This window comes from Stegodyphus dumicola, chromosome X1, assembly GCF_044657685.1.
Source record: "Stegodyphus dumicola isolate Sdum_Otavi_A_Nest chromosome X1, ASM4465768v1".
Lineage (NCBI taxonomy): Eukaryota > Metazoa > Arthropoda > Arachnida > Araneae > Eresidae > Stegodyphus > Stegodyphus dumicola.
Genome location: NC_140780.1, coordinates 29,592,777 through 29,615,186, shown reverse-complemented (window position 1 = coordinate 29,615,186; position 22,410 = coordinate 29,592,777). Strand labels below are relative to the sequence as shown.

Here is a 22,410-nt window from a genome sequence, read left to right as displayed (position 1 = left end):
AAAAAACATCATGCATTAAACGTCGCGGTAGAAAGTAAAGCAGAGACAAAACGCAAGTGTAAAGCATCATCGTACAAATCGCCAGGAGAAAACAAACAAATAAAAAACCCATCGCATGACGCATTAAAGTTATGAGTTTTCAAATTTTAAAAATTTCAGACGGATATTCGCTATTACGATATACAGTGCTTTGTGAGCACGAGAATAAATGGTGAATATTTTTACACATAATATTTCAAAATTTTGATTGACTTAATTTTTAACTGAAAAAGAACGAAGAAAAATTAAGTAATGAAAACCGAAAAATGAGCAGAAATTGTAGTTTCGTCAAATTTTACATTATAAAATCCTTTTCTTTTGCTGTTATTTGGCATTTTTTCAGTAAAGTAGGCGGTTTAGTTTGCTTTAGTTAATCTATCTTCCTAATTAATAATTTCATTCTCATTTCCAGATATGCCGGTGTTCAAAATTAAGAGAATAAACATGTTTTTTCAATTTCTCAAAAACTTCTGAGCCAAAAATGGAAAGTATGTCAAATAAAAATCCAAAAGTTCTGCTGCTGAATATCGAACCGCAGAGGTATACACGTATGTAGAGTTGCGATAGTTGTAGATATACAAACCGGTTATTTGTTCCGCTCATACACATGGGCGACAACCATGGTCTTTTATTATATTTGTTACGTGCTCTATTTAATTACTTGAACATGTATTATGTTGAATACTTTGCCCAGATGCAAAAAGCCATATGTTTTAAATAATTTTATTACAAATGAATGAAACGAATCAAATTTTTGCGAAATAAATTTTTCCCAAGAAAATAATTTCTCCCAAACTTACAAATAAAAAAAAAAAAAATTACGGATATCATTAATTGCAGCATGTCAATGTTAAGATACACAACATTTCAAGGGTGAAAAAGTATTTAAATAATACTTTGTAACTTAATTAAAACGACTATAAAAACACAATTTAATGCTTCCCAAAAAGTGATGTATTTTCGATTATAACTCGTAATCTCCTTGCATTAATTCAATTAATCCTTCCGTCAGATATGATAAAATATTTTTCTCTTTTTTATCGAAAGAATTTTTGTGCATTCGATTTTAATTGAAAATTCTTATTTTCTTAATTTTGTGAGAACATACATACTTTTTTATACATTACATGAAATTATGCGAAATATTATTCTTTCAAAAATTTAGCTGCATTCCTTTCAATCTCAATAAAATTTTTAAGAAGAAAATAAAAATTCTGCAAATTCTTTTCCTCCTCCTTAGCATACTGTTTTTATATTATTTATTATTATTTTATTATTATATTTTTATATTTACATCATGAGCCATCTCTTTATTTATTTCAACAAAGATCATTTAAGTTCATCATACATATTATAAAGCATATAAATTTGTAGCCATTTTTTTTTTATTTATTATCTGAAACGTACTGCATTGATAGAGTCTGTTTATGTTGTTTCTCTCTTCGTAATGATGCAAATGGTGGGCTAATTTACATTTGTTTCTCTAATTTAGTACTTCCGAATGAAACCCAAAGACAGAAACAAGTATATAAGAAAAACGGCACTTATATGTCTTCTTTTTGATGTCACTGAAGCACTACAGTTTCAAAAGCTTAACAAAAACGCTTGCGTTAACAGAAACACTTACCTATACGAAAGAACCACCTAAGCCTATTAAGAATGGTTCACTCCATCTTGTAACCCAGCGAGCAGGTGAGCGGAAGTTCTATGGATGATAAATGAACAACTGTAGATTTGTGCGTAGTGAAAATAGTAAACCGAAGTCTCCGTAAGATTTACAAGGTAAGACTATACTGCAATTTTCTCTTATAATTATAATTATTCTGCATCCAAATCCTCATGTGCAATTTCAGTTCCATCTTCGTTTAGCATTTACTCAATTCTAAAATATTTTTCGCTTTTTCGTATTTAGATATATTATAAAAAAATCAATCAAGATGAAACTTAGTTTATCTTACATGATCTCGTACAGCCTTGTATTATCACCTTCTGGTAAACAGAAATGTAAATTATAAGCAATACTAACACTGGGGGGGGGGGGAGAGGAGAGGCATAATTTACTTGATGGTAGATTTCGATACTTGGGGTAAAGCACTGGGTATAAGAACTGAAATAAAAATCTCGGGGTATAAGCACTGAACATCTGACAAATAATATATTTTGTAAAAATAATTTTAGCAGAATCTTTCAGTATGAAGTTCTATCCATGTTCTCTTTTATACAATTTCGTTAGAAATTCAACGTTGCCTTCAGCGCATAATCCATCAATGAATTTTTCATCGGACTTATTTCGAAGCTCATTCGTTACAGCACCCTAATTAAAAAGATCCTGAATTTTTCAGTACGAATTTGATTTTAAACTTTAGAACCTTTTTTCGACTTATCAGTAACAGTGTCGATCACAATTTACTTTCGTGATGCTTCCAAACAGTGACCAGGGCTTAATTTCTAAAATTAGAAGTGCCGGAGCCCTATGGAAGACTGTGAGGAAGGAAAGAAAAAATAAATAAATAAAATAGCTAAAAATTAAAATAATAGATTTTAATTAATTTAATCACTTAAATAATTAAACAAATAAATAATAAATTTAAATTATGAAAAATGTAAAGAGATATAGAAAAGGCTAATAAATTATTAAATTAATTTCATATAAATAGAAAAAAAAAAATCAGACCTTGTCTTATTTGGGGCACTGGCTGGAATTACAATTCCACTTAGCAGAAGAAGCAGCTCAGCCAATCTCTGTGAGTTTAAGCCCTGATTATACGTGTAATGTACTATTCCAAAGGATGACAGGTACCACTCTTTTTTTGCAGTACAAGGAGAATAGTGAGAATTCTAGAAACAGTATGAGGATATGGAAAGAAATTTAACGGAAAATGATAACTTTGAAAATAAAGAGGAGAGAGTTCAAGACTTTCTGATCGCTGAGACTAGTATTATTCTGTCGATATAAATACTAGTCGTCAAGCAGAAATTTTCCCTGAATACAACGTGAGAATAAACATAACGCTTCTCTGTACAAGCGACAGCAGTGGTTCCTCGTTTGGTTACATCATTCAGAAAGTCTACAGGAGCTCTGCAGTAGGAAGTCACTAGCGTGGAACGTGCACGACCAGGGTATCACTTTTAGTTCTTTGAGAAATACAAAATTTACCCAGTTTCATAAACTCATTGCATAGATTGGAGGGCTCTTTCCTTAAAAGTCTCAACCTCTGTGTAAGAGCGTGAGAGAAATACAGGCCTGCATTCAGAAGTTAGATTTTTTTTTTTTTTTTTTAAGGTATGTTTACTATTAAAACAACATTTATGTGCTAAATTTGTGGTTCACTTACATAATAGAGGAGTCGGAGCCCTTTTCTGAAATTATAATTTATCTCAAAAACTGAGAAGTACCGGAGCCGGGCTGCATATTTCACAACTGCACATCAGCGTAGCCACTGAGGGAGGTGTTTCGAAAATGGACCAATGAGCTTCTATTGCTCTTATGACGCTAAATCTTCGTGAATGTGAGCGTATGTTGTTTAAGTTTTAATTTGCATTTGTTTCGCAGTTATAAATGTATGACGTAATAGTAGTGTTTGAAATTAATCAATTTCTTGACTTATTTAATAACTTCGGACGAATGGTAATATATTTCACAAAGAAAACCTTTTTAATTAACAATTTATTATTATTATAATTTTATTTATTTAGCATTCTAAACATTACAAAAAGAATAACATTCCATACATTATCACGCTCAAAGCAATATATAAAAAACATCACTGTTGCCACAAAAAAAATCTACACTATAGCGAACATATTAAATTATTGTGTATTAACTGAGTTCACGCACGTTCCTTAACATCCTCCCACCTTGCAATTTTAGGAAATTGCAACATATTCTTTACTCAGTTCATCAGTTTCTAGTTCTGATTCTTCAGAGAGAGGCCATTTATCCGGCTCTTGTTTAAGCCAATCCGGCCACTCCCACCATCTGCTCTGTAGCAATATTTTGGCATCGCACCCTCTAGAGGGAAGATCAGCTGGATTGCTTGAGCTTGGTACATAATGCCAGTCTTCCGAATTTGTGCATCTCCTTATTTCGGCTACATGATTTGCCACAAAAGCACTCAAGTGGGAGTCTTTTTTGCTCCATGTCAGAACTACAGACGAGTCACTCCAAAGGTACACTTGGCACTTTGTCAATCTAAGAGCGTCAACCCAGCAACTCTAATCTGGTAATAGTTACTTCTTTGGCAAGCGCTACTCTTGATTTAAATAATACCAATTGTACTGAAGTTTTGCCCTCAAAATATGCACGTAAGAAAATGCATGCACCATAAGATACCTTACTAGCATCACTAAAACAATGTAGAGAGATAGAGCAGTCATCGAAGGGTCCAATCACAAGTCTTCTTGAAATTTTACAATAATTCAAGAAGTGTAGTCTTCTGAGCCAAGCCTGAAATTCTCTTTCTATACCTTGTGGAAGATTTTCATTCCAGGAAAGTTTCATCTTCCATGTTTTTTGCAGAATGAGTTTTAGAATTAACGTGGTTGAACTTGTAAATCCGATGGGATCGAATATCCTCTGTGAGACTGACAGAAGAGATCGTTTCGTGTGGGCACTCTCCGAAAATGTCAAAGGGGTTAAATTGCAATAGATTTCATCATTCTCAGTGTCCCATGAGAGTCCCAGAATTGGAATGCCCTTCTGATAGGAAGTCATGCTTCTATCTTTGAATGATGCAGCAGTCCACCCTCTAAAGTCAAAATCTCCTGAAGACATTAGAGTTTGGGACTCTTCTTTGAACTTGACTACTTCTTCTTCGGTTTCGAAACTAGCGATACAATTGTCGACATAAAAGGATTTCTTCAATCTAAGTGCCGTTCCTCTTAAATCTTGTGGAGCATTATCCAAATGGTAAGAAATCGTTGCTCCCAACAGGAATGGACTCGAAAAATGCCGAACACGACAGTGTCTGTAGGTAATAACCTCGGTTTTGTTTGAATCTTTCCACTACAGGAATTTCAAAATGTCTCTGTCTCTGACACACAAACTGATTTGTAAGAAAGATTTCCTTATATCGGCAGTAACACCAATTGCATGTTGCCGGATTTGTATCAAAAGTTTTGGAAGCATTTCTATTAAATTCGGCCCCTTTCCGAGGCATGCATTCAAGGAATTCCCATTTCCAGCCTTCAATGATGCATCGAATACAGGTCGCACTCTTTCGTAGTCAGACTGGAATCCTTGATTACTGCTTGATGAGATAAATAGTGACCAGTATCACTATTATTCGGAGTTATTTCAATTAGACCTTCCTCGTGCCAGCCTTTAATAATACCATCATATTCTTCGAAAAATCCCATCTTCTGGAGTCTTCGTGTATTGACGAAAAGTCATTTTTCCGCTTGATCTTTATTATTTTCAAGAAGCCGATGACTATCCTTCCAAGTCAAACAGACTTCACACCTATTGCCCTCGATTACTTTAATGTTCTCTAGGAAAAATTTGATCCTTTCATTGTCTAAATTCTCCTTAGTCTTCACTTCCGCCGGATCTTTTATGCCAATTGTCTCTAAATTCCATAGTTCTGTGAGATCCAAATAAGAAAGTCCGACGGTATCAAGCAAGGTATTATGACTTTGCACTGGGCCTTGTAGGGTCCAACCCAATTTTGTTTCAATGGCAATAAGGTTTTCGTCAATTGGAATGATATTATTCGTCATCAACTGTCCGGAATAGTCGGCTCCTATTAACAATCCGATATCTGGTATATCTCTTCCAGAATCACTGATTTTGATTTTATGTTCTCGAAGTGAGGAACATATATGTTTGAGTTTCACTCTAGGAATGTATCCACAAATTTTGTCTTTATCTAAAACCGATAATTCGTATTTGAATTTATTTTCCGTTCCTTGTATTTCGATATCAAAAATACCATGGACCTGAGATTCAGTTTCAACTCCACCAAACAAATTGTGGCTCTTGATCTAAGGGGACTAAATCTAGTCTCTTTACTATGTCTTTCCGTAAGTAAGATCTTTGTGACCCACTGTCAAAAAGCGTTCTCACAAGCTCCTTTTTTCCATTATGGACAATCTTCACCATAATAGTTTGGAGAAGAGTTGTTTGCAGTTTTTGGTTAGACAATAAAGTCTCACTCGTTTCGTTAGCTACTTTAGGTGCTTCCTTTTTTGAATTTCTAGAGCCTTTTAGTTCTCTGCACATCACCGTTACATGACGTTTGTTGCAAACTAGGCATTTCACAGAACTTTTACACTTTTCGGCAGCATGCCTAATTTTTAGGCAGTTAAAACAAGCTTTTTTCTTCCTTAGTAAATTTTTCTTATCTTCCAATGAAAGGCTGTGCAGCTTAAAGCACTCATAAGAATTATGTGTTTCCTTGTCACACCAAACACAAAAATTAAGCTGTTTCTTCTTTGAATCTCCTGCATAAATACAAGCTGCTGTGGCTGGAACCGAGTCAAATTTGTCTGGTGCAGAAAAACTTGTACGGGCCAACTGAAGACGCTCTTCACTTTCAACTTCAATTCGGAGAAAATGCAATAAATTTTCCAAATTTTCAGTGTGTGCAACACTTTCTCAACGCTGGCGAGATCGCTCCCATGCCTTCAGAATTTCTTCAGGTAGTGAAGACTCTACAAGGGGATACAGCATAGCTGCATAAGGCTGCTATCACACGTCGGTTTATTTCGGAAGAACAATTGTTTGGAACAATTTTTCTGCTTTGTCACAACAGCCAATCAACACAGATCGCTTTGGGGTTAACACAGGGAAAACTGGTTCCCCATTACAAACAAGCTGATAGCATTCGAAGCTGATAGCTGATTGGTTGAAAACAAACAACCTGCAATTTTTTTTGAAAGGAAGGAAAAAGTCGCGCGTCTTTCTTTCAATAGTAAACCTGGCAGAAAAGTTGTTCGTGTGAAACAAACGCCGTGTGATATGGCCTTAAATCTCACTTTTTACCCCCAACGTCTCCAAAGCTCTGAGTTGCGTCTCTAACTTATCATATAAGCTGGATAGAGTCATATTTCCTTTTTTGCTAGCTTGAGCCAAAACCAACTTTAATAATTCGCGAACACAGATTTCTACCAGTAATTCGTCTCGCGCAAATCGAGATTTTAGCTGTTTGATAGCTCCTTTATAATTCGCGCCTGAGGGAGGATAACTATCTATGAGCTCTCTCGCTGGGGATCCAACGACCGTTGCTTGCAACAGGTATTGAAATTTGTCATCGTCATCTATATTTACATCTTCATCGATCTTCTTAAACTGTCCCCAAAATCCTAACCAATTTCAAGTCTCTCCATTAAAAAATTTGAAATAAAGGCAGCTTATAGCTGTAAGCCTCGAAATCTTAGGTTTACTGCCGTGAGGTTTTTCATGCTGAGCAGCAACACCACTCCAAATTGACTTTAATTCACTTTATAATGCATGATTCTAATTACTGAACTATTTGTAATACAATTCTGATGTAAAAAACATCAGCATTCTATAAGATATTCTACATTTTATGTTCTTCGGCTGATTTCATTTTTTAACTTTCTTACAATTGTATGCTGAGAACATCGCGAATGGTGAAATTCTATTTATCGAAGTACTTAAAATACAATAAAAATAAAATTAATAATTAATGTACATAGTATCCTGTGGATAAACTTAGTAATGTACTATTTATTGAAGTAAAATAGAACTAAATACAAATATTAATCAATTAAATATTGCTTGAATCTTCATATAAAAATCTACAAATGTCTACACTAGATTAAAACCAGTCAGATCAAATCAAATTTAATAAGATAAGCAGAAAGGTACATTTCAGATGAAATAAAATTTAATAAAAAAAATTATTCTGAAAAACACTAAAGATATGGGAATGCAAGTTGCCTAATTAAAGTTTCCTTTTAATTCAATAAATTTTATTTATTGTTGGAAAACATTTTCTTTAGTAAAAGCTAAAAATTAAAACTTGGGGATTTATCGCGAGACCTGGAGATTTGATGAAAAAAACGGGTCAGTTGGTAACTATGCCAGCCCATTCTGGCACCAGCAATCGAACACGCAGCTCCTACAGTTTCGCAGCTTTAGAGCTACTGGTGAAATGGGTCCTACAAAATTTATTAAAATAATTTGAATTTTGAAACTAAGTGGAACCGGAGAAATTTGTATGTTATAGAGAAAAAAAAGAAGATAACTAATTTAATGTGATAACTTTTAATCAAAGAATGTCGTCTAAAACGAAGGAAAGGAAAACTCTCAAAAGTGCAACCCTAACTAAGCAATTTATCACTTTTCTTTAAAGTTAAGAAAAAATATTTCACTTAGATTACCTTTCTTGCAGAAAAATTAACATACAAGTCTCATAATTTTAGGTTGCCGCATGTGTAAATTCATTTCTTGCCTTTTAAATGACCTTAAAAAACACAGGATTGTCTTATTTATATGTTTGGGTCAGTACCAAGGCGTTTAGAATAGAAAGAGGGAAGGCAGAACTATCTCTTCATACTCACTATGACCACTATGTTTCTTCATCGTAACTTTTATTTAAAAAATTTTTTGAAGAATGGGATATCGTGTTGAAAATGGATGCACAGACAGAACGTCTAAAAGTATTCCTGGGATTACTTTCCATGGAATTTAGTAAACATGTTAAAAAATAATCCTGCGTCATGTATTTTCCATTCCAGATGCGTAAAAAAATAGAGGGGAGGACCGAAAAGTAATCAAATTATAGTAAATATATTTTTCTTTTAATGTTCATAATTAATATCATTGTTCGTTAACATACAATGATAAATGTTAGGATTTAATCAGTGCTATTTGGACGCTTTAGGGAATTTGTCGATAATTTTACTAACAACTAAGAAATTGATTAATATTACTTTAACGAATTGTAAAAAGTATTAAATATAGTAATCTTTCTTCTTATCTATTACTTATTGTGCATTGTTATGTATTGTGAACTGTTATGAATGTAATTTGCCCATTTATTGAAGATAAACTGTTCTGTTGTTATAAATTGTTTGTATAAAATGTGCCTAAGCTTGAAACTTAAAAATTTCTGTTACACATAATGATAAAAGTAAGTAAAATATTCATCATAACTGAACATCTGAAAAGATATATCCAAGAATTTATATACTCGATTTCTTTAATTGAATTTGAATTAAAATTTTTAATCTAAATTCATAAACATGAAACAAATACAAAATAAAATTCTTAAATTTCTATAAATCTATTTTATTTTGTTTTAATATTTATAACTTACCGATGATATATTACTTATATGAACATTAAAAAATGTGTGAAATTCGGCTTTAGTAAATTACAGCATAAAGTTGAACTAAACATACTGAAATAAAATAACTTTCCTAATTCAGAAAACAATCTTATATAAAATAATTCTTTATTAAATTATGAATAAATTAGAAGTATCTGTTTTTAAAGGAAATGAGGCTGCGAATAAATCAGAACTATCTATTTTAAAGGGAAATACTGTTGTGAATAAATCAGATCTATCTATTTTAAAGGGAAACACGGTTGTGAATAAATCAGAACTATCTAATTTATCTATTTAAAGGAAAAATTGGAAAGCAACAGCATTAGCTATATATTTCACACAGACTTCATAGTGCTTCTTAATAATTTCCTGTATGAGGTAAATTACAGATGTCATCTCTATTACTTTGAAACAAAAATTTCATAATAAAGCCGAATTTCATTGTAAAGTTAACATAATTTTACTCAAAAATACACGTATGGAACATCCTAAAAACAAGCACATTCCATTGCCGGAGAGCAATGTTTTGTGCTTGTTAGGCAGATTTTATTTTCGTATAGTGGAGGAAAGTAAGAACCTTCTCTCCACCTAGTCTAACCTCCTTGATCAGTAGGGTCAAATAATATGAATAGGAGAAGGTAAGCTCCCGCAGGCACAATGTAAAGCAGCCTCGCTCGCCTCAGGTAACTTTCGAATCGAAGCCAGTTTGTGGTGAAGGAAAAGCGCAGGGTGCTGGTGAAATTCATTCATGGAGAGTTAATCCTGCTTTAAATGTTAGTGAGGTACCAAAGCGTAAATCTGTTATCTGAGAACTAGCTTTTGCTATTTTTTGTATCTTGAAATTTTTTTTCAGAAGTATGCTTTGCATATGATTTTTTGATTTTACAGAAAAATTTTTCGTTTCACAATTCATCATTTTCGTACCCAAATAATATTTCATAAATGTCTGCTATTATTTTATATTCCTAATGTAATACTATATTAAATTATGCTTTACTTTTAATGTAATTGTATTATATATTTAATATATTAATGATATTATTTTAATGTAATTACTTTTGATGTTTTTTTAATGTCTGTGCTATTATCTTTCCATAAATAAATTCTTTAACATAACATTATTAATAAAAATAAAAAACAGTGAAAATAGTGGAAAGAACGAAAGCACGTAGTAAGCCTTCGCAGTGGTCACTCTCTGAAATACTGACCGCGTCCTTCACTGTTTGGGTTTAGGCCAATGGTTCTCAGTTGGTAGAGTTTTGGTAGGAAACCGCAAACTAAAGCATAGGTTTAAATCACGGAGTATAATGGGTTTAAATATTATTTTGGAATGCACTCATTTCTTTAAAGACTACGAATTAAATTTGCATCTACCCATTGGACTTACTTCTTACTATTCTACTTTTGTGCTGCTTCAAGTTGCTATTAATAAGAAATGTTAAAGAGGCTAATTTAGTACCTCCGAAGATGTTTTCGAACTCCCTCATTGTGGAAAAATTTTCTTCAAAATTTTTATTGGAGTTTATTGTTAACTGTTTCGGAATAAGATTTAGGTTCTAAGAAGGAGTAAATTTGTAACTGCTTCTGTTGTGTGTTATTCTGTCCTTATCAGAAGGAGGGTTTCTAGGATTGTCCACATCGTGGCTACCATTATTATTATGTTGAAAACTGGTAGATTGGAGGAAGTTTGTTTTTTGGATATTTTGGTCAGCCACCAGTTCGTAAGGCACAGAAAAAAGATTGCATAAGAATAAACTTTGAAATAAGAATAAACACTGAGATACTTTCAAATATTTTGGACTTCTTTAATATGTCCGGGTTATCTATGTGCATGTCTGGATTATAATATGTCCTGGAGGTATCAAATGTCCATATCCGGAGAGAAAGTATTTTAGTGATTAAACCAATATTGAATATTGATAATAACCCTGATACAGTAAAATAAATCAGCAAAACACTAAATTAGATAATGAAAGAGTTTTATTGACACAAACTCCACACGCCCAGTCCAACACAAAGGTTCACAAGTCAGAGACAGACAGACTCTCTCTTCAGTTCACAGAGTATGAAGGAGGGGAAACTGGTATTACCACTTTTCCCAAAAATGGTCCACTTATTGTCGCATTATTTATAGAGGGCGCTGCAAGCAATAGCTTTCCGTCTTTTCGTAGTATTTTGCATAGACAGTAATAGCGAAAATACTGATTTGATATCAATTTTCATTATGAAAAAATCAAATAATGGAAACTGTTTTGTCCCTGGATGCAACAGTGGTTATGGAACTGTTAGACTGAAGAATAAAAACTTGGGAATCAAGAAACCGGACATATTTAGAGTTCGAAAGGTGAGCAACATTTATATTATGCCTGATCATATATACGAATTTATATAACTTTTCAGAACGTCTGGAATGTTAGTAAATAAGAGAATATTTACTGTATGCTTATAAAAAAGTAATAAATTGGTAAATTAGTTTCAATACTCTTTACTCTTTATATTTAATTATGAATAATATACAGTTCAGCATAACCAAGCGTTCAGAATACTTAACTGAATTCAAATCCGAATTCTATTTTAAAATCTTGTGAAATCAATTTGAAACATACTTCTCAAATAACAAAGATATGGAAATTTTTAACAGAAAACAATAAAAACATCAAAATCAAAACTGACATCTGATTCATAAAAAAGAATAACTCATTATGATAGTAGAGAAAATTTACTGAAGCAAAAAATTCTATAAGCTTCATTAAAATTTCGCCGCAGTTTACATCAAACTGTGTATCTAAGCATTTTACAAAATGAGAGACGCGAAGAACCTATTCTAATTTAATTTAGCATATATACAGCAAGTATTATTACTAGTAATATGATTATTTTTCTAAGGGGAAGGGACTGAAAAATATCTTCAAATTAATCATTCATAAAAAGTTCTATAAGCCTCACAGCATGAAAGCTGTAAATTAATTTTATAATTTGAAGAATAAAATACAATCATTAGTGAGTAGAATATTATAACGTTGATAATAACGCAATCCATCACTTTAAAAACACACATTTATTCATTCACCAGTAAGCTTAGCCACCTGGCTACGCAATAAATATTTACATTTGGAAACTGCTAAGATTGAACAGAAGCACCATCTACTGAACGCGACATTTTAGGACCCGTTTTCCTATTAAGCAGTTTCACCTCCTTCATTATACTCCCTGTGTTAGACTGAAGAATAAAAGCTTGGGAATCAAGAAACCAGATATATTTAGAGTTCCAAAGGTGAATAACATTTATATTATGCCTGATCATATATACGAATTTAAATAACTTTTCAGAACGTCTGGATTGTTAGTAAATAAGAGAATATTTACTGCATGCTTATAAAAAAGTAATAAATTGGTAAATTAGTTTCAATATTTTTTACTCTTTATATTTAATTATGAATAATATACAGTTCAGCATAACCAAGTGTTCAGTATACTTAACTGAATTCAAATCCGAATTCTATTTTAAAATCTTGCGAAATCAATTTGAAACATACTTCTCAAATAACAAAGATATGGAAATTTTTAACAGAAAATGATAAAAATATCAAAATCAAAACTGACATCTTATTCATAAAAAAGAATAACTCATTATGATAGTAAAGAAAATTTACTGACTGAAGCAAAAAATTCTATAAGCTTCATTAAAATTTCGCCACAGTTTATATCAAGCTGTGTATCTAAGCATTTTACAAAATGAGAGATGCGAGGAACCTATTCTAATTAAATTTAACACATATATAGCAAGTAATATGATTATTTTTCTAAAGGAGTGGGACTGAAAAACATTATATGTTATATACATTTGTCATATACATTAAAAACATTATATGTTATATACATTGTTTAAAAATCACGTTTATGCATTGCAGTTCTATAATGGACAATAGCACACCCAATACCTGTGCCAATGACACTTTCGGGCAACGTGTAAACAATGCCCATACAACATTCTACTAGAACGTTTTAAGTCATGTCTATACGTTACAGCTCTACAATGTACAAAAAGCAAGTCAAATGCCAGCGTTAGTGACACTCTCATATAATGTGTAAAGATCATTATACGAAAACCACTCATAGAGTGTTCCACAAGAATGTTCTAAAGTACATTTGTATGTTACAGTTCTATAAAGTATGAGAGCAAGTTAAATACTGTTACTCATAGCACTTTTGCATAACATAAAGAATGCACTATAGATGTGCCCTTAATATGTGTCACAAAACAGTATAGCTTCATGAAAATACACTGCTGGCCATTAAAATTGCAATAGAAAGAAAAGCAAATACAAAAAAGATATGTATTGTACATAAACAATATGGCATGAAGACAAAATGATTAAATTTATAAGCAGTTTGGGGGTTTACAGGGAAGGCGAAACAGCTGTCACTCCTGGCAGCTAAAATGCTCCATACCCGGTTAGGCATGAACTCGAACTGGGCTTGGATGACAGAAACGGGCAACTAATTCCATGCTACTTCAAGTTTATGCCACCCTTCATCAACCATCTTAGCTGAAGAGGGGTGGCGGGACAGTCTCTCAGCAACCCAGATGTTTTCAATGGGTGACAGATCTAAAGACCGTGCAGCCCAGGGCAGCAATCAAATACCCTGTGTATCGAGGAAGGTCAGAACCCGACGTGCAACATGTGGTCTTGCATTATCTTGTTGGAAGATGACGTTTGGCAGGCCTCAAAGATAAGGCACAACCACTAGACGTAAGATGTCAGAAATGTACCGATCTGCATTACAACTACCGTCGATCCGAACCAGAGATGTTATGTTACTACAAAGGGGAAGCCTCCAGCTCCCCCAGTCGACGATTCAACCATAAAGCTTTTAGAGGCTAGCCCGATAAAACAATCAGAGATATGCGTGTCATGTACCCAATGGCTGCCCAAACAATCACACCAGGTGCAGGGCCTCTAGGCCGATATCGAATGCAAAGAGGCGACATGCGGTCTCTTTGGAGCCTCCAGATACATATACGGTCATCAGAATGCTGCATGCAGAACTGGGACTCGTCTGAAAAGACGGCATTATGCCACCCCTGTTTCCAACACAGTCCTTCGCCGTCACTATACTGCATTGCCAAGGGAGCCGAAGTAATGATCGCCATGCTGATACTCCGTGCTGCTGCAAATGTCGATGCACTGTATGAGCTGATACTGAGCATATTGCAAACATGTCCATGTCCTGACTAATGGTCCGCGATATGGTTGTATGGTTTTGCTCGGCTGACCTCACAATATGTCTGTCTTCTTGGGCGTTAGTCATGGGAGGGCATCGAGAATCTGCATGCAGCTTAGCATGACTCTCGGCAAACCAATATTTCCCTATTCACATGACAATAATTGGATGTTGACCCGTGCGACAAGCGATATCATGGAATGATAATCCATACCCTTGACAGCAACGATTCTGCCTCCATTGAATTACAACACTTGTTAACATTTGACGTCTGAGACACGTCATTCACTTTTCTCCCCTAGGAGAGCGGATGACATGTCTAAGATGTCAAACCAAAAATTAAACTCTTGGGTACATTTGACGTCTGAGAGACGTCATTCACTTGTTTTCCCTAGGAGCGGATGACGTGTCTAAAATGTTATTTGAGGTTATGCACAATTCTGTTCATTTCATTGTAGCTTGTATCAGTCATAACAGAAGAGGCAATTACAGTATTTCGGTGAACATTACTTGCAATACACTGCCCCATTATGTCAAAAACAAGGAATATATTTTATGATAGTGATAGCGAAAGTGAAGCGAGAAATCTAAAGAAGAATTGTTTAGTGATCCTGAAATTGACAATTACAATGAAATACAAAGCGAAGGTGATGAAGACGATATTAAACTAGAAAATGATGACAATTGTAATATAATATCAAGGTCTGGAAGATGCACAAGACGTCTATTGAGCAGTGATAGTGAATCTTCTCGTGAACCACAAAATGATGACAACTGTAATATAAAACCAAGGTTTCGAAGACACACAAGACGTTAATCGAGCAGTGATAGTGAATTTTCTCATGAACCAGTATCAGAGGAATGGATTTGGAAAGAAGAAAATGTAGCCGATATAAAACTTTTTCTGAAATATCTGGAATTAATCCTTTGAGCCTGCGTAGACCAGGTGGTAATCCTACGCCTTTAGATGTTTTGAATGAAGATTATTGGGATACTATAGTAGAAAAGATGAATACATATGCCAGACAAGGGATAGAAAAAGAAGGTTGTGTAACCAAAAAAAAAAAAAAAAAAAGGTGGTTTCCTGCAAGTTCTGATGAAATGAAAGCTTATGTGTCTTGATGTCGCAAATGAAGAAGCCAAAAATGCATATGTATTGGTCAAAAAGTTATGCAATAAGTACTCCAATTTTTGCCAGCACTATAGCACGCGATAGGTTTTTTGATATTTCAAGCTTTCTACATTTTACAGATAATGAAAATGAAAATAATGATGACAGAATAAGAAAGATTAGAAATATAGTGGATTACCTAAATAATAAATTTTGTTACCTTTATACTCCTGATAGTGAAGTAGCTATTGATGAATTGCAACCAAAAATTATATCCGTTCCACATGCAAATATTTTCTCAAATAAATCCGTACCCAAGGGGATTAACCCTTTGGCGCGCGGTGGTTTTCGAATTTTTTTCCCCTCTTCTTTCCGAAATTTTTGAGTGAAAATCAATTGATTACTGATCTTTTACTTCTAAATAACACAAAATGACTTTTTCGTTAAAAAAATAATATCACGTGCGTCAAAGGGTTAATAAGAATTTCTTCTTATTCCAGGCATAAGACGATATTCTGAGCAAACCCCGAGCATGCAAAGCGCTTTCCGAATGAGAAAGCAACTAAACAACTTTTCTTTTATACACTGTTTCAGATGTCGTTTCTCCCTTCTGAGTTGTGTAAATGAGCTGAAATATTAATTTCATTTGCATATCTAACATCTTCTTCCTTTCATGTGATTTTGACGTTCGTCAGATTATTCCTTCCCGGTGTTGCAATTTTAATGGCCAGCACTGTTTATCTTTTTATATATTCACATATGTCTTTTGTAAATACCTCTCAGGAACACTTTTTAACATCAATGCAAATTTTTTAACATACTATAAAATAAATATCTAGCAGTTATATTTATAGATCTGACATATTTAATCTTGTTTTAGATAGCATTTTGATGTAACAAAGATGCTTGTTTTCAATATTTCATAATATTATAATATCTCTTGTTCTTTGAAAGCATAAAAGGTATAAAATGTCTTAAGAGTTTACATGAATTATCACTATGTCTTGTAAAGCGCCACAGAGGCAGGAAAAGGGTCTAAAGGATCTTTATATTTAACTCAAATAAAAATTAACAGAAGCCACCCATCATGCTTACAGAAGCCAGCATTTAAGGCTTAAATCACAGATACTGAAATTGACTTAACTAAGTAAAAGTAAATTAACCTAACAGCTACACAATTACAGTTATACGCAAGTTGGCTCTCAGCTAAAGTCGGCGTGATAACAACTATGGCGAGAATAATGCAGTGCCGCAAAATACTACTTGAAAGAGAATCAAATTAATAACGTGGCTTTCAGCATGCAGAACATGCTCTGATTCTACACTCTAAAACCTTCCTTTAAATACTACCTACTTTCTGCCTCATTTGAATATCACATGAGCTAAAAATTTAAATTCTGGCAGGAGAATGGGAAATGAGGAGGACAGGAAAGCAAATTAACTGTTTAAAGAATTAAACTCGACCTTACAATGTAACCAAGGAGGAAACTGGAAAAGTGGGTTTTTCCCCCCCTCTTTTTCCACATACATGGAGAAATGGGATGATTAGCATCATTCCAGACTATAGTTCTTTTTTCAGAGGTTTTTGTTGGTTAATAAAATATTTGATTACTGTGTATTATGGTATATTATTTGTTCCATCCCTTTCAAAACAAAGGCATGCTTTAAAAAAATATTAGAGAAAGTAACATATCATAAAATGCAGTAAGGAAATATATTTTAAAATGTGCTTCTTTTTGAAATGTTTGAAGTATAAGGAAGTTCCTGAAATTAATCATACCCTCTCTGCATGTCCATGAAAAGATTCTTAAAACCACTATATGGAAAATTATAGCCATCATTTTCTTAGATTTTTTTTTTCTTTTTGATAGCACTGAGATGTGTAATAAAATAAAATGGTTTCTACTTCTAAATTCTTTCCCCATTATATTACAAAACATTAAAAAACATTCTTGTGGTATATCAAAATGATATTTTCCTTCACACTTGCACCACATAACATTCAATAACATAAAATCATAAATATACTCCATGCTTTAGAATTTATAATACAGTGTTAAGTTTTTTTTTTTTTAATATATATATATTTGCCAAGTTATTTGTTTAAAAATAATACATGATGATATTATTGTTTAAAAATAATACATGATGATATCATTTTATTTGTGTTGGTACATATAGGATTATATTTTTATATTGGCTATATTATTTCTTTAAAAGTAATAAATGGCAATAACATTTGAAAAGTGAGGCAAATAAAAAAGTGAGGTTCCAGACTAATAGCAATTCTGGAGCTAATAAATAAATAAATAAATTTTGAAACGGATGGTAGTTAAGCTATCCTCTGTGCAAAAGATGTCTATTGCAACAAACATTTCTGTAATTAAATGTTGGTTCATCCAAGTAACCAGCATAATCCTCCACTAGCACTAACAATTTTTAAATAACATATGCTTTAAATATACTTTTTTCAGGAAATTAAATGCTATAACACAAAGACACAATAATTCCTTTGTGTATAATTTGCTTTCCTGAAAAGCAAATAAAAAATACTTTGATAAGAATATATACTGATATATGTTAACACAATTTTCTAATTAATTAATTTCAGTTTTATTTTCAGATGATGTTTTTCATGAAAATTAGCTTTCTGTTACTCTTAGCACACGTGGAATCTCTCTACAAAGAACAGCACAGACCATGTTCATTCAACGCTCTGTGTACTTGTTCAAATGGTGGCCCAGATTTAGGATCTGTTTGCTGTCATAATATACCATTTATGACTGTTCCGTCACAAATCAATAATTCAGCTATATATATAATGAGTCTAAAATTTAACAAATTGAGGTTTCTAGAAGGAAACAGTTTAAATGGCACAGGACTATGGAAACTTGAGATTAATCATAATCTTCTCACAGATTTGGCTCCAAATGCATTAACTGGACTTGAAAAAACTCTCTCCGTCCTTGACCTTGGATATAATGAATTGGTCAGAATTCCTAAAGAAGCTATCCAAAATTTAGAAAAGCTAAGCAATTTAAATTTGGCAGGAAATCGCATCAGCTCTGTACAAAACGACGACTTCCGTGGTGTGAGTAAGACTTTAAAAATACTAGACTTATCAGAAAATTCTCTCATGCATATTCAGAACGATGCATTCAGGAACATGGCTCTGTTAGAAGTCCTAAATTTGGCTTTCAATGCAATACTTTCTGTAGATGATATTACCTTTCAGTCAGGACTGAGTAACTTAAGACAAATAATTCTAATGGGAAATCAGCTGCAACAAATACCACTGACAACTCTATCTAATCTTAGAAGCATAAAAATCGTTAATTTAAATAAAAATCTCATTTCGTCAATATCCGAAGGTAGAGAAATACGAAATCGTATACATTTGGAAGAGCTTCATCTTGAATATAATCTTATAAAGGTGTTAAATCCAGAAAGTTTCAGACTCTTTAGCAGTATTAATCGTCTCTTCTTAAAAGGCAATCCGCTCACATTAATAAATAATACTTTCGTGACAACAAACATGACTGAGCTACATATGCCACATTGTGACATTTCAGAAATTTCTAGAAATGCTTTCTACAGTATCATGCATACTCTAAAAGTCATAGATCTAAGTTATAATAAACTGATGGAGTTTCCTTATCTACCCTTTACAAAATTAGTGGAATTGTCACTTGCTGGGAATGAAATAAAAGATATTCATCCAGATGATGTAAAATCTTTTGGTAATATACTTAAATATTTGGATTTGCAGGGTCCAAAAATGACTGGATTATCGCAAGAAATTATGAAACACCTTCCAAATTTGAGAGAACTTATGTTTAAAAAACAACAACCATATATAAATAGCCATAACCTAGCTAATGCTGGTCCTTCCATGGAAAAATTATATATAGTTAAAAGCTCCATAAAGACGATTGAAAGTGGGGCATTTCAAAAACTTGGTGGTCTAAAGCATCTTGACCTCTCATATAATGCTATCTCTAAAATTGGGAATACAACATTTAAAGACATAGGGCACTCTTTGGAGAAACTTATTTTGCACTGTGCTCTAAAGTTAACAATATATCCTTCTGTAGCACTGCATCACCTAATTAAACTGCAGTACATAGATGTAACAAGCAATAGCCTACAATACTTACCTCCTGGATCATTTTCTTCTTTTCAAAAATTAAAATTCTTAAATTTAAATCATAATGAGATACAGAATCTTGATTCAAACTTTATAAATGAAGTAAACAATCCAAATTTAGTTCACCTGAAAATAGCATTTAACAAAATTACCACATTAAATCCCTACACTTTCAGAGATCTCCACAGTTTAATTTACCTTCAACTGAATGATAATCTCATAAAAGGTATACGGAAAGCAGCATTTTTAAATTTAAATTCTTTAATAAACATTGAATTAGAAGGTAATTTAATTGAATATATTGAAAATGAAGCCTTCCAAAATTTACCAAACATTGAATATATTAATCTTTCTTACAATAAGTTACAATTTTTTAACCTAAAAGCTTTTGATCAGGTTGGAAGACTCTCAGCATTAAAAATTGAAGTAGATCATAATGAAATTCAAAACTTAACTGGCAATCGTTTTTCAAGCCATACATCAATCAACATAAAAAGCATTAATTATAGTTATAACAACATTTCATACTTAGATGGCAGCTATTTTGATCCAATCAGAATTTCAATAAACATTCTAGACTTGAGTTTTAATAAAATTAAAAATTTAACTATGTCAGCATTTGTGGAAATGACACATCTGCAGACTCTCACGATATCAAATAATGAAATTGAAACTATAGATGATGATGAATTCAAAGGCCTCAAATCTCTGCAGATACTAGATATTTCTAAGAACAAAATTCAATCATTTCCATCTTATTTGTTGGAAGAACAAAGAAATCTTCGGATATTATTTGCATCCGATAATAACATAAATCTTTTAAATGGGAATATTTTTTCAAATACTGCTCTTGAACAACTTGATTTATCCTTCAATAATCTAACTGAATTTCCTGAAGAAGCTTTACTAGAAATCAGAAGTACTTTGCAGTCGCTGGATTTAGCTGGTAATCATATAAAAGTTTTGAACTTTAGCAACATGGAATCATTGGTGAATTTAAAACATTTCAGTATTGCTCAAAATGACTTGCATTTTCTAAGTGCTGAGGAGAAGCTTCAACTACCCAAACTAGTAAGTATGATGTTTTTTTAACAGTAGAATAGAATAACTGAAATTTACAAGTTTAATAAAATTCTATTAAATAAAGATTTAGTTTAAATTTAACCATTGCTTTATGAACTAGAAATAGCATAACTCTGCTAAATTATGATTTATTTCCTAAAAATTTCCCAGTGCTAAATCTACAAAACAACACTGCTACATTGCGATATACAGCAAAAACAGGCTGAAGAATTTTAAATCTCTATCCAATTTCTCCCTTTTATAGGTTTTTTTTTTTTCTTATACTAATGATTATAAAATAATCAAATTATGGGGTATATTCTTTTTTATATGTATAGCAAAAGCCAAATCTCTGACATTCAGCTAACCAGAATATTTTAGAAGCTAGAACCTCCCAAAAAAGTAAGCAAATGAGATTTTTAAAGGACATATAGGACACTGTTGCCAAACACTGCTGTTTAGAACCAACAATGGATAAGTGTGACATCAGAATACAAGCATAAGAATGGTTTCTTTGATTATGCAGAAGCATGTGAAGGCTATCTGCCCCTACAGGAAGGGATACTTTTAGCGAGGATATTCTAAGGAACTGGCTCCTGTCTCGAAAAGCCAGCTCAGTTTTTGATAAGCCGGTTTAGTTTTTGTAAAGAACGATGTAAGCTAATTGTTATTTATCTGTTTTTCCCACATTTTCAAAAATGATTATTATGATTATTATTGTTATTATTATCATTACTTATGTTTTAGAATTTTGAATTTTACAATATTTCAATACAATTTCTCAATCTTGTTGACTAAAACTTGGTGCCTACCTCCTACAGAACAACATGCAGTGAAATATTTTCAATGCTACAGGATCCTGGCGTAAAAAATTTTCCCTTAATGGGCATGATACACGATTTTATTTGAAAATGGACAAACAACGGTGATGCAAGATGAAAAACAATGAGAAGCAATTTAAGTTTTTTTATATAGTGTATCTGTAACTTGTATTTGCGGATTATCTAACTAACTAAATAATAAATATCTTCCTTTAAACTACGGCAGGTGCAGTTAGGTGCAAGTTTGGTGGCATCTCTACCAGTTTTCATAGTTCCATGGGATTCCATAATTGGACACAGCGTTTTAAATTTCATATGTTTAAGGCCTACAAAATATGGCATCTTTTAGGTCTGAAATGTTTTTCTTTCCCCAAAATCTTATATAGTTTTAAATGTAAGCTTTTGATTTTTAAGTTGATTAAAAATAAGATGACTATTTTTATAGCTTTAGACTGAAATTTCTTTTTCCATTTATTTGAATTGTATTTTTCATATGCTCAACCATTCACAGTTTTCACTTATCCAGCACCTAACATTTGCCAAACCTTTTGTATAGTCGACCTGTCATAATAACATTACAATTTTCAGAACTTTTAGTATGAAAAAGAGTTTTCACAAAAGAAATGCACAGGCAGTTAAAGGAAAATTTTTTCCAATTCTCATATTTAATGCATTCTGAAATACAGATCATAATATTAGATCTTATAG

The 22,410-nt window shown here is 32.6% G+C and overlaps 2 protein-coding genes across 6 annotated transcripts in view; one reads left to right on the top strand and one right to left on the bottom strand.

Moving 5' to 3' along the window:
- Positions 1 to 22,410, bottom strand: part of LOC118199566 (telomerase protein component 1-like) — a 507,852-nt gene that overhangs the window by 300,566 nt on the left and 184,876 nt on the right. The gene's annotated exons all lie outside the window — the stretch shown is intronic.
- chp (leucine rich repeat containing G protein-coupled receptor chaoptin) overlaps positions 1,679 to 22,410 on the top strand; it is a 28,153-nt gene continuing 7,421 nt past the window's right edge. The window contains exons 1-2 of one of the 2 annotated variants that reach the window (XM_035371454.2): positions 1,679 to 1,821; positions 18,296 to 20,890. In XM_035371454.2, the coding sequence (XP_035227345.1) occupies positions 18,296 to 20,890 (2,595 nt within the window). In that variant the 5' untranslated portion in view covers positions 1,679 to 1,821. Of the gene's footprint in view, positions 1,822 to 18,283; positions 20,891 to 22,410 lie in introns of both variants that reach the window. The other variant, XM_085808435.1, reaches the window with a different exon arrangement.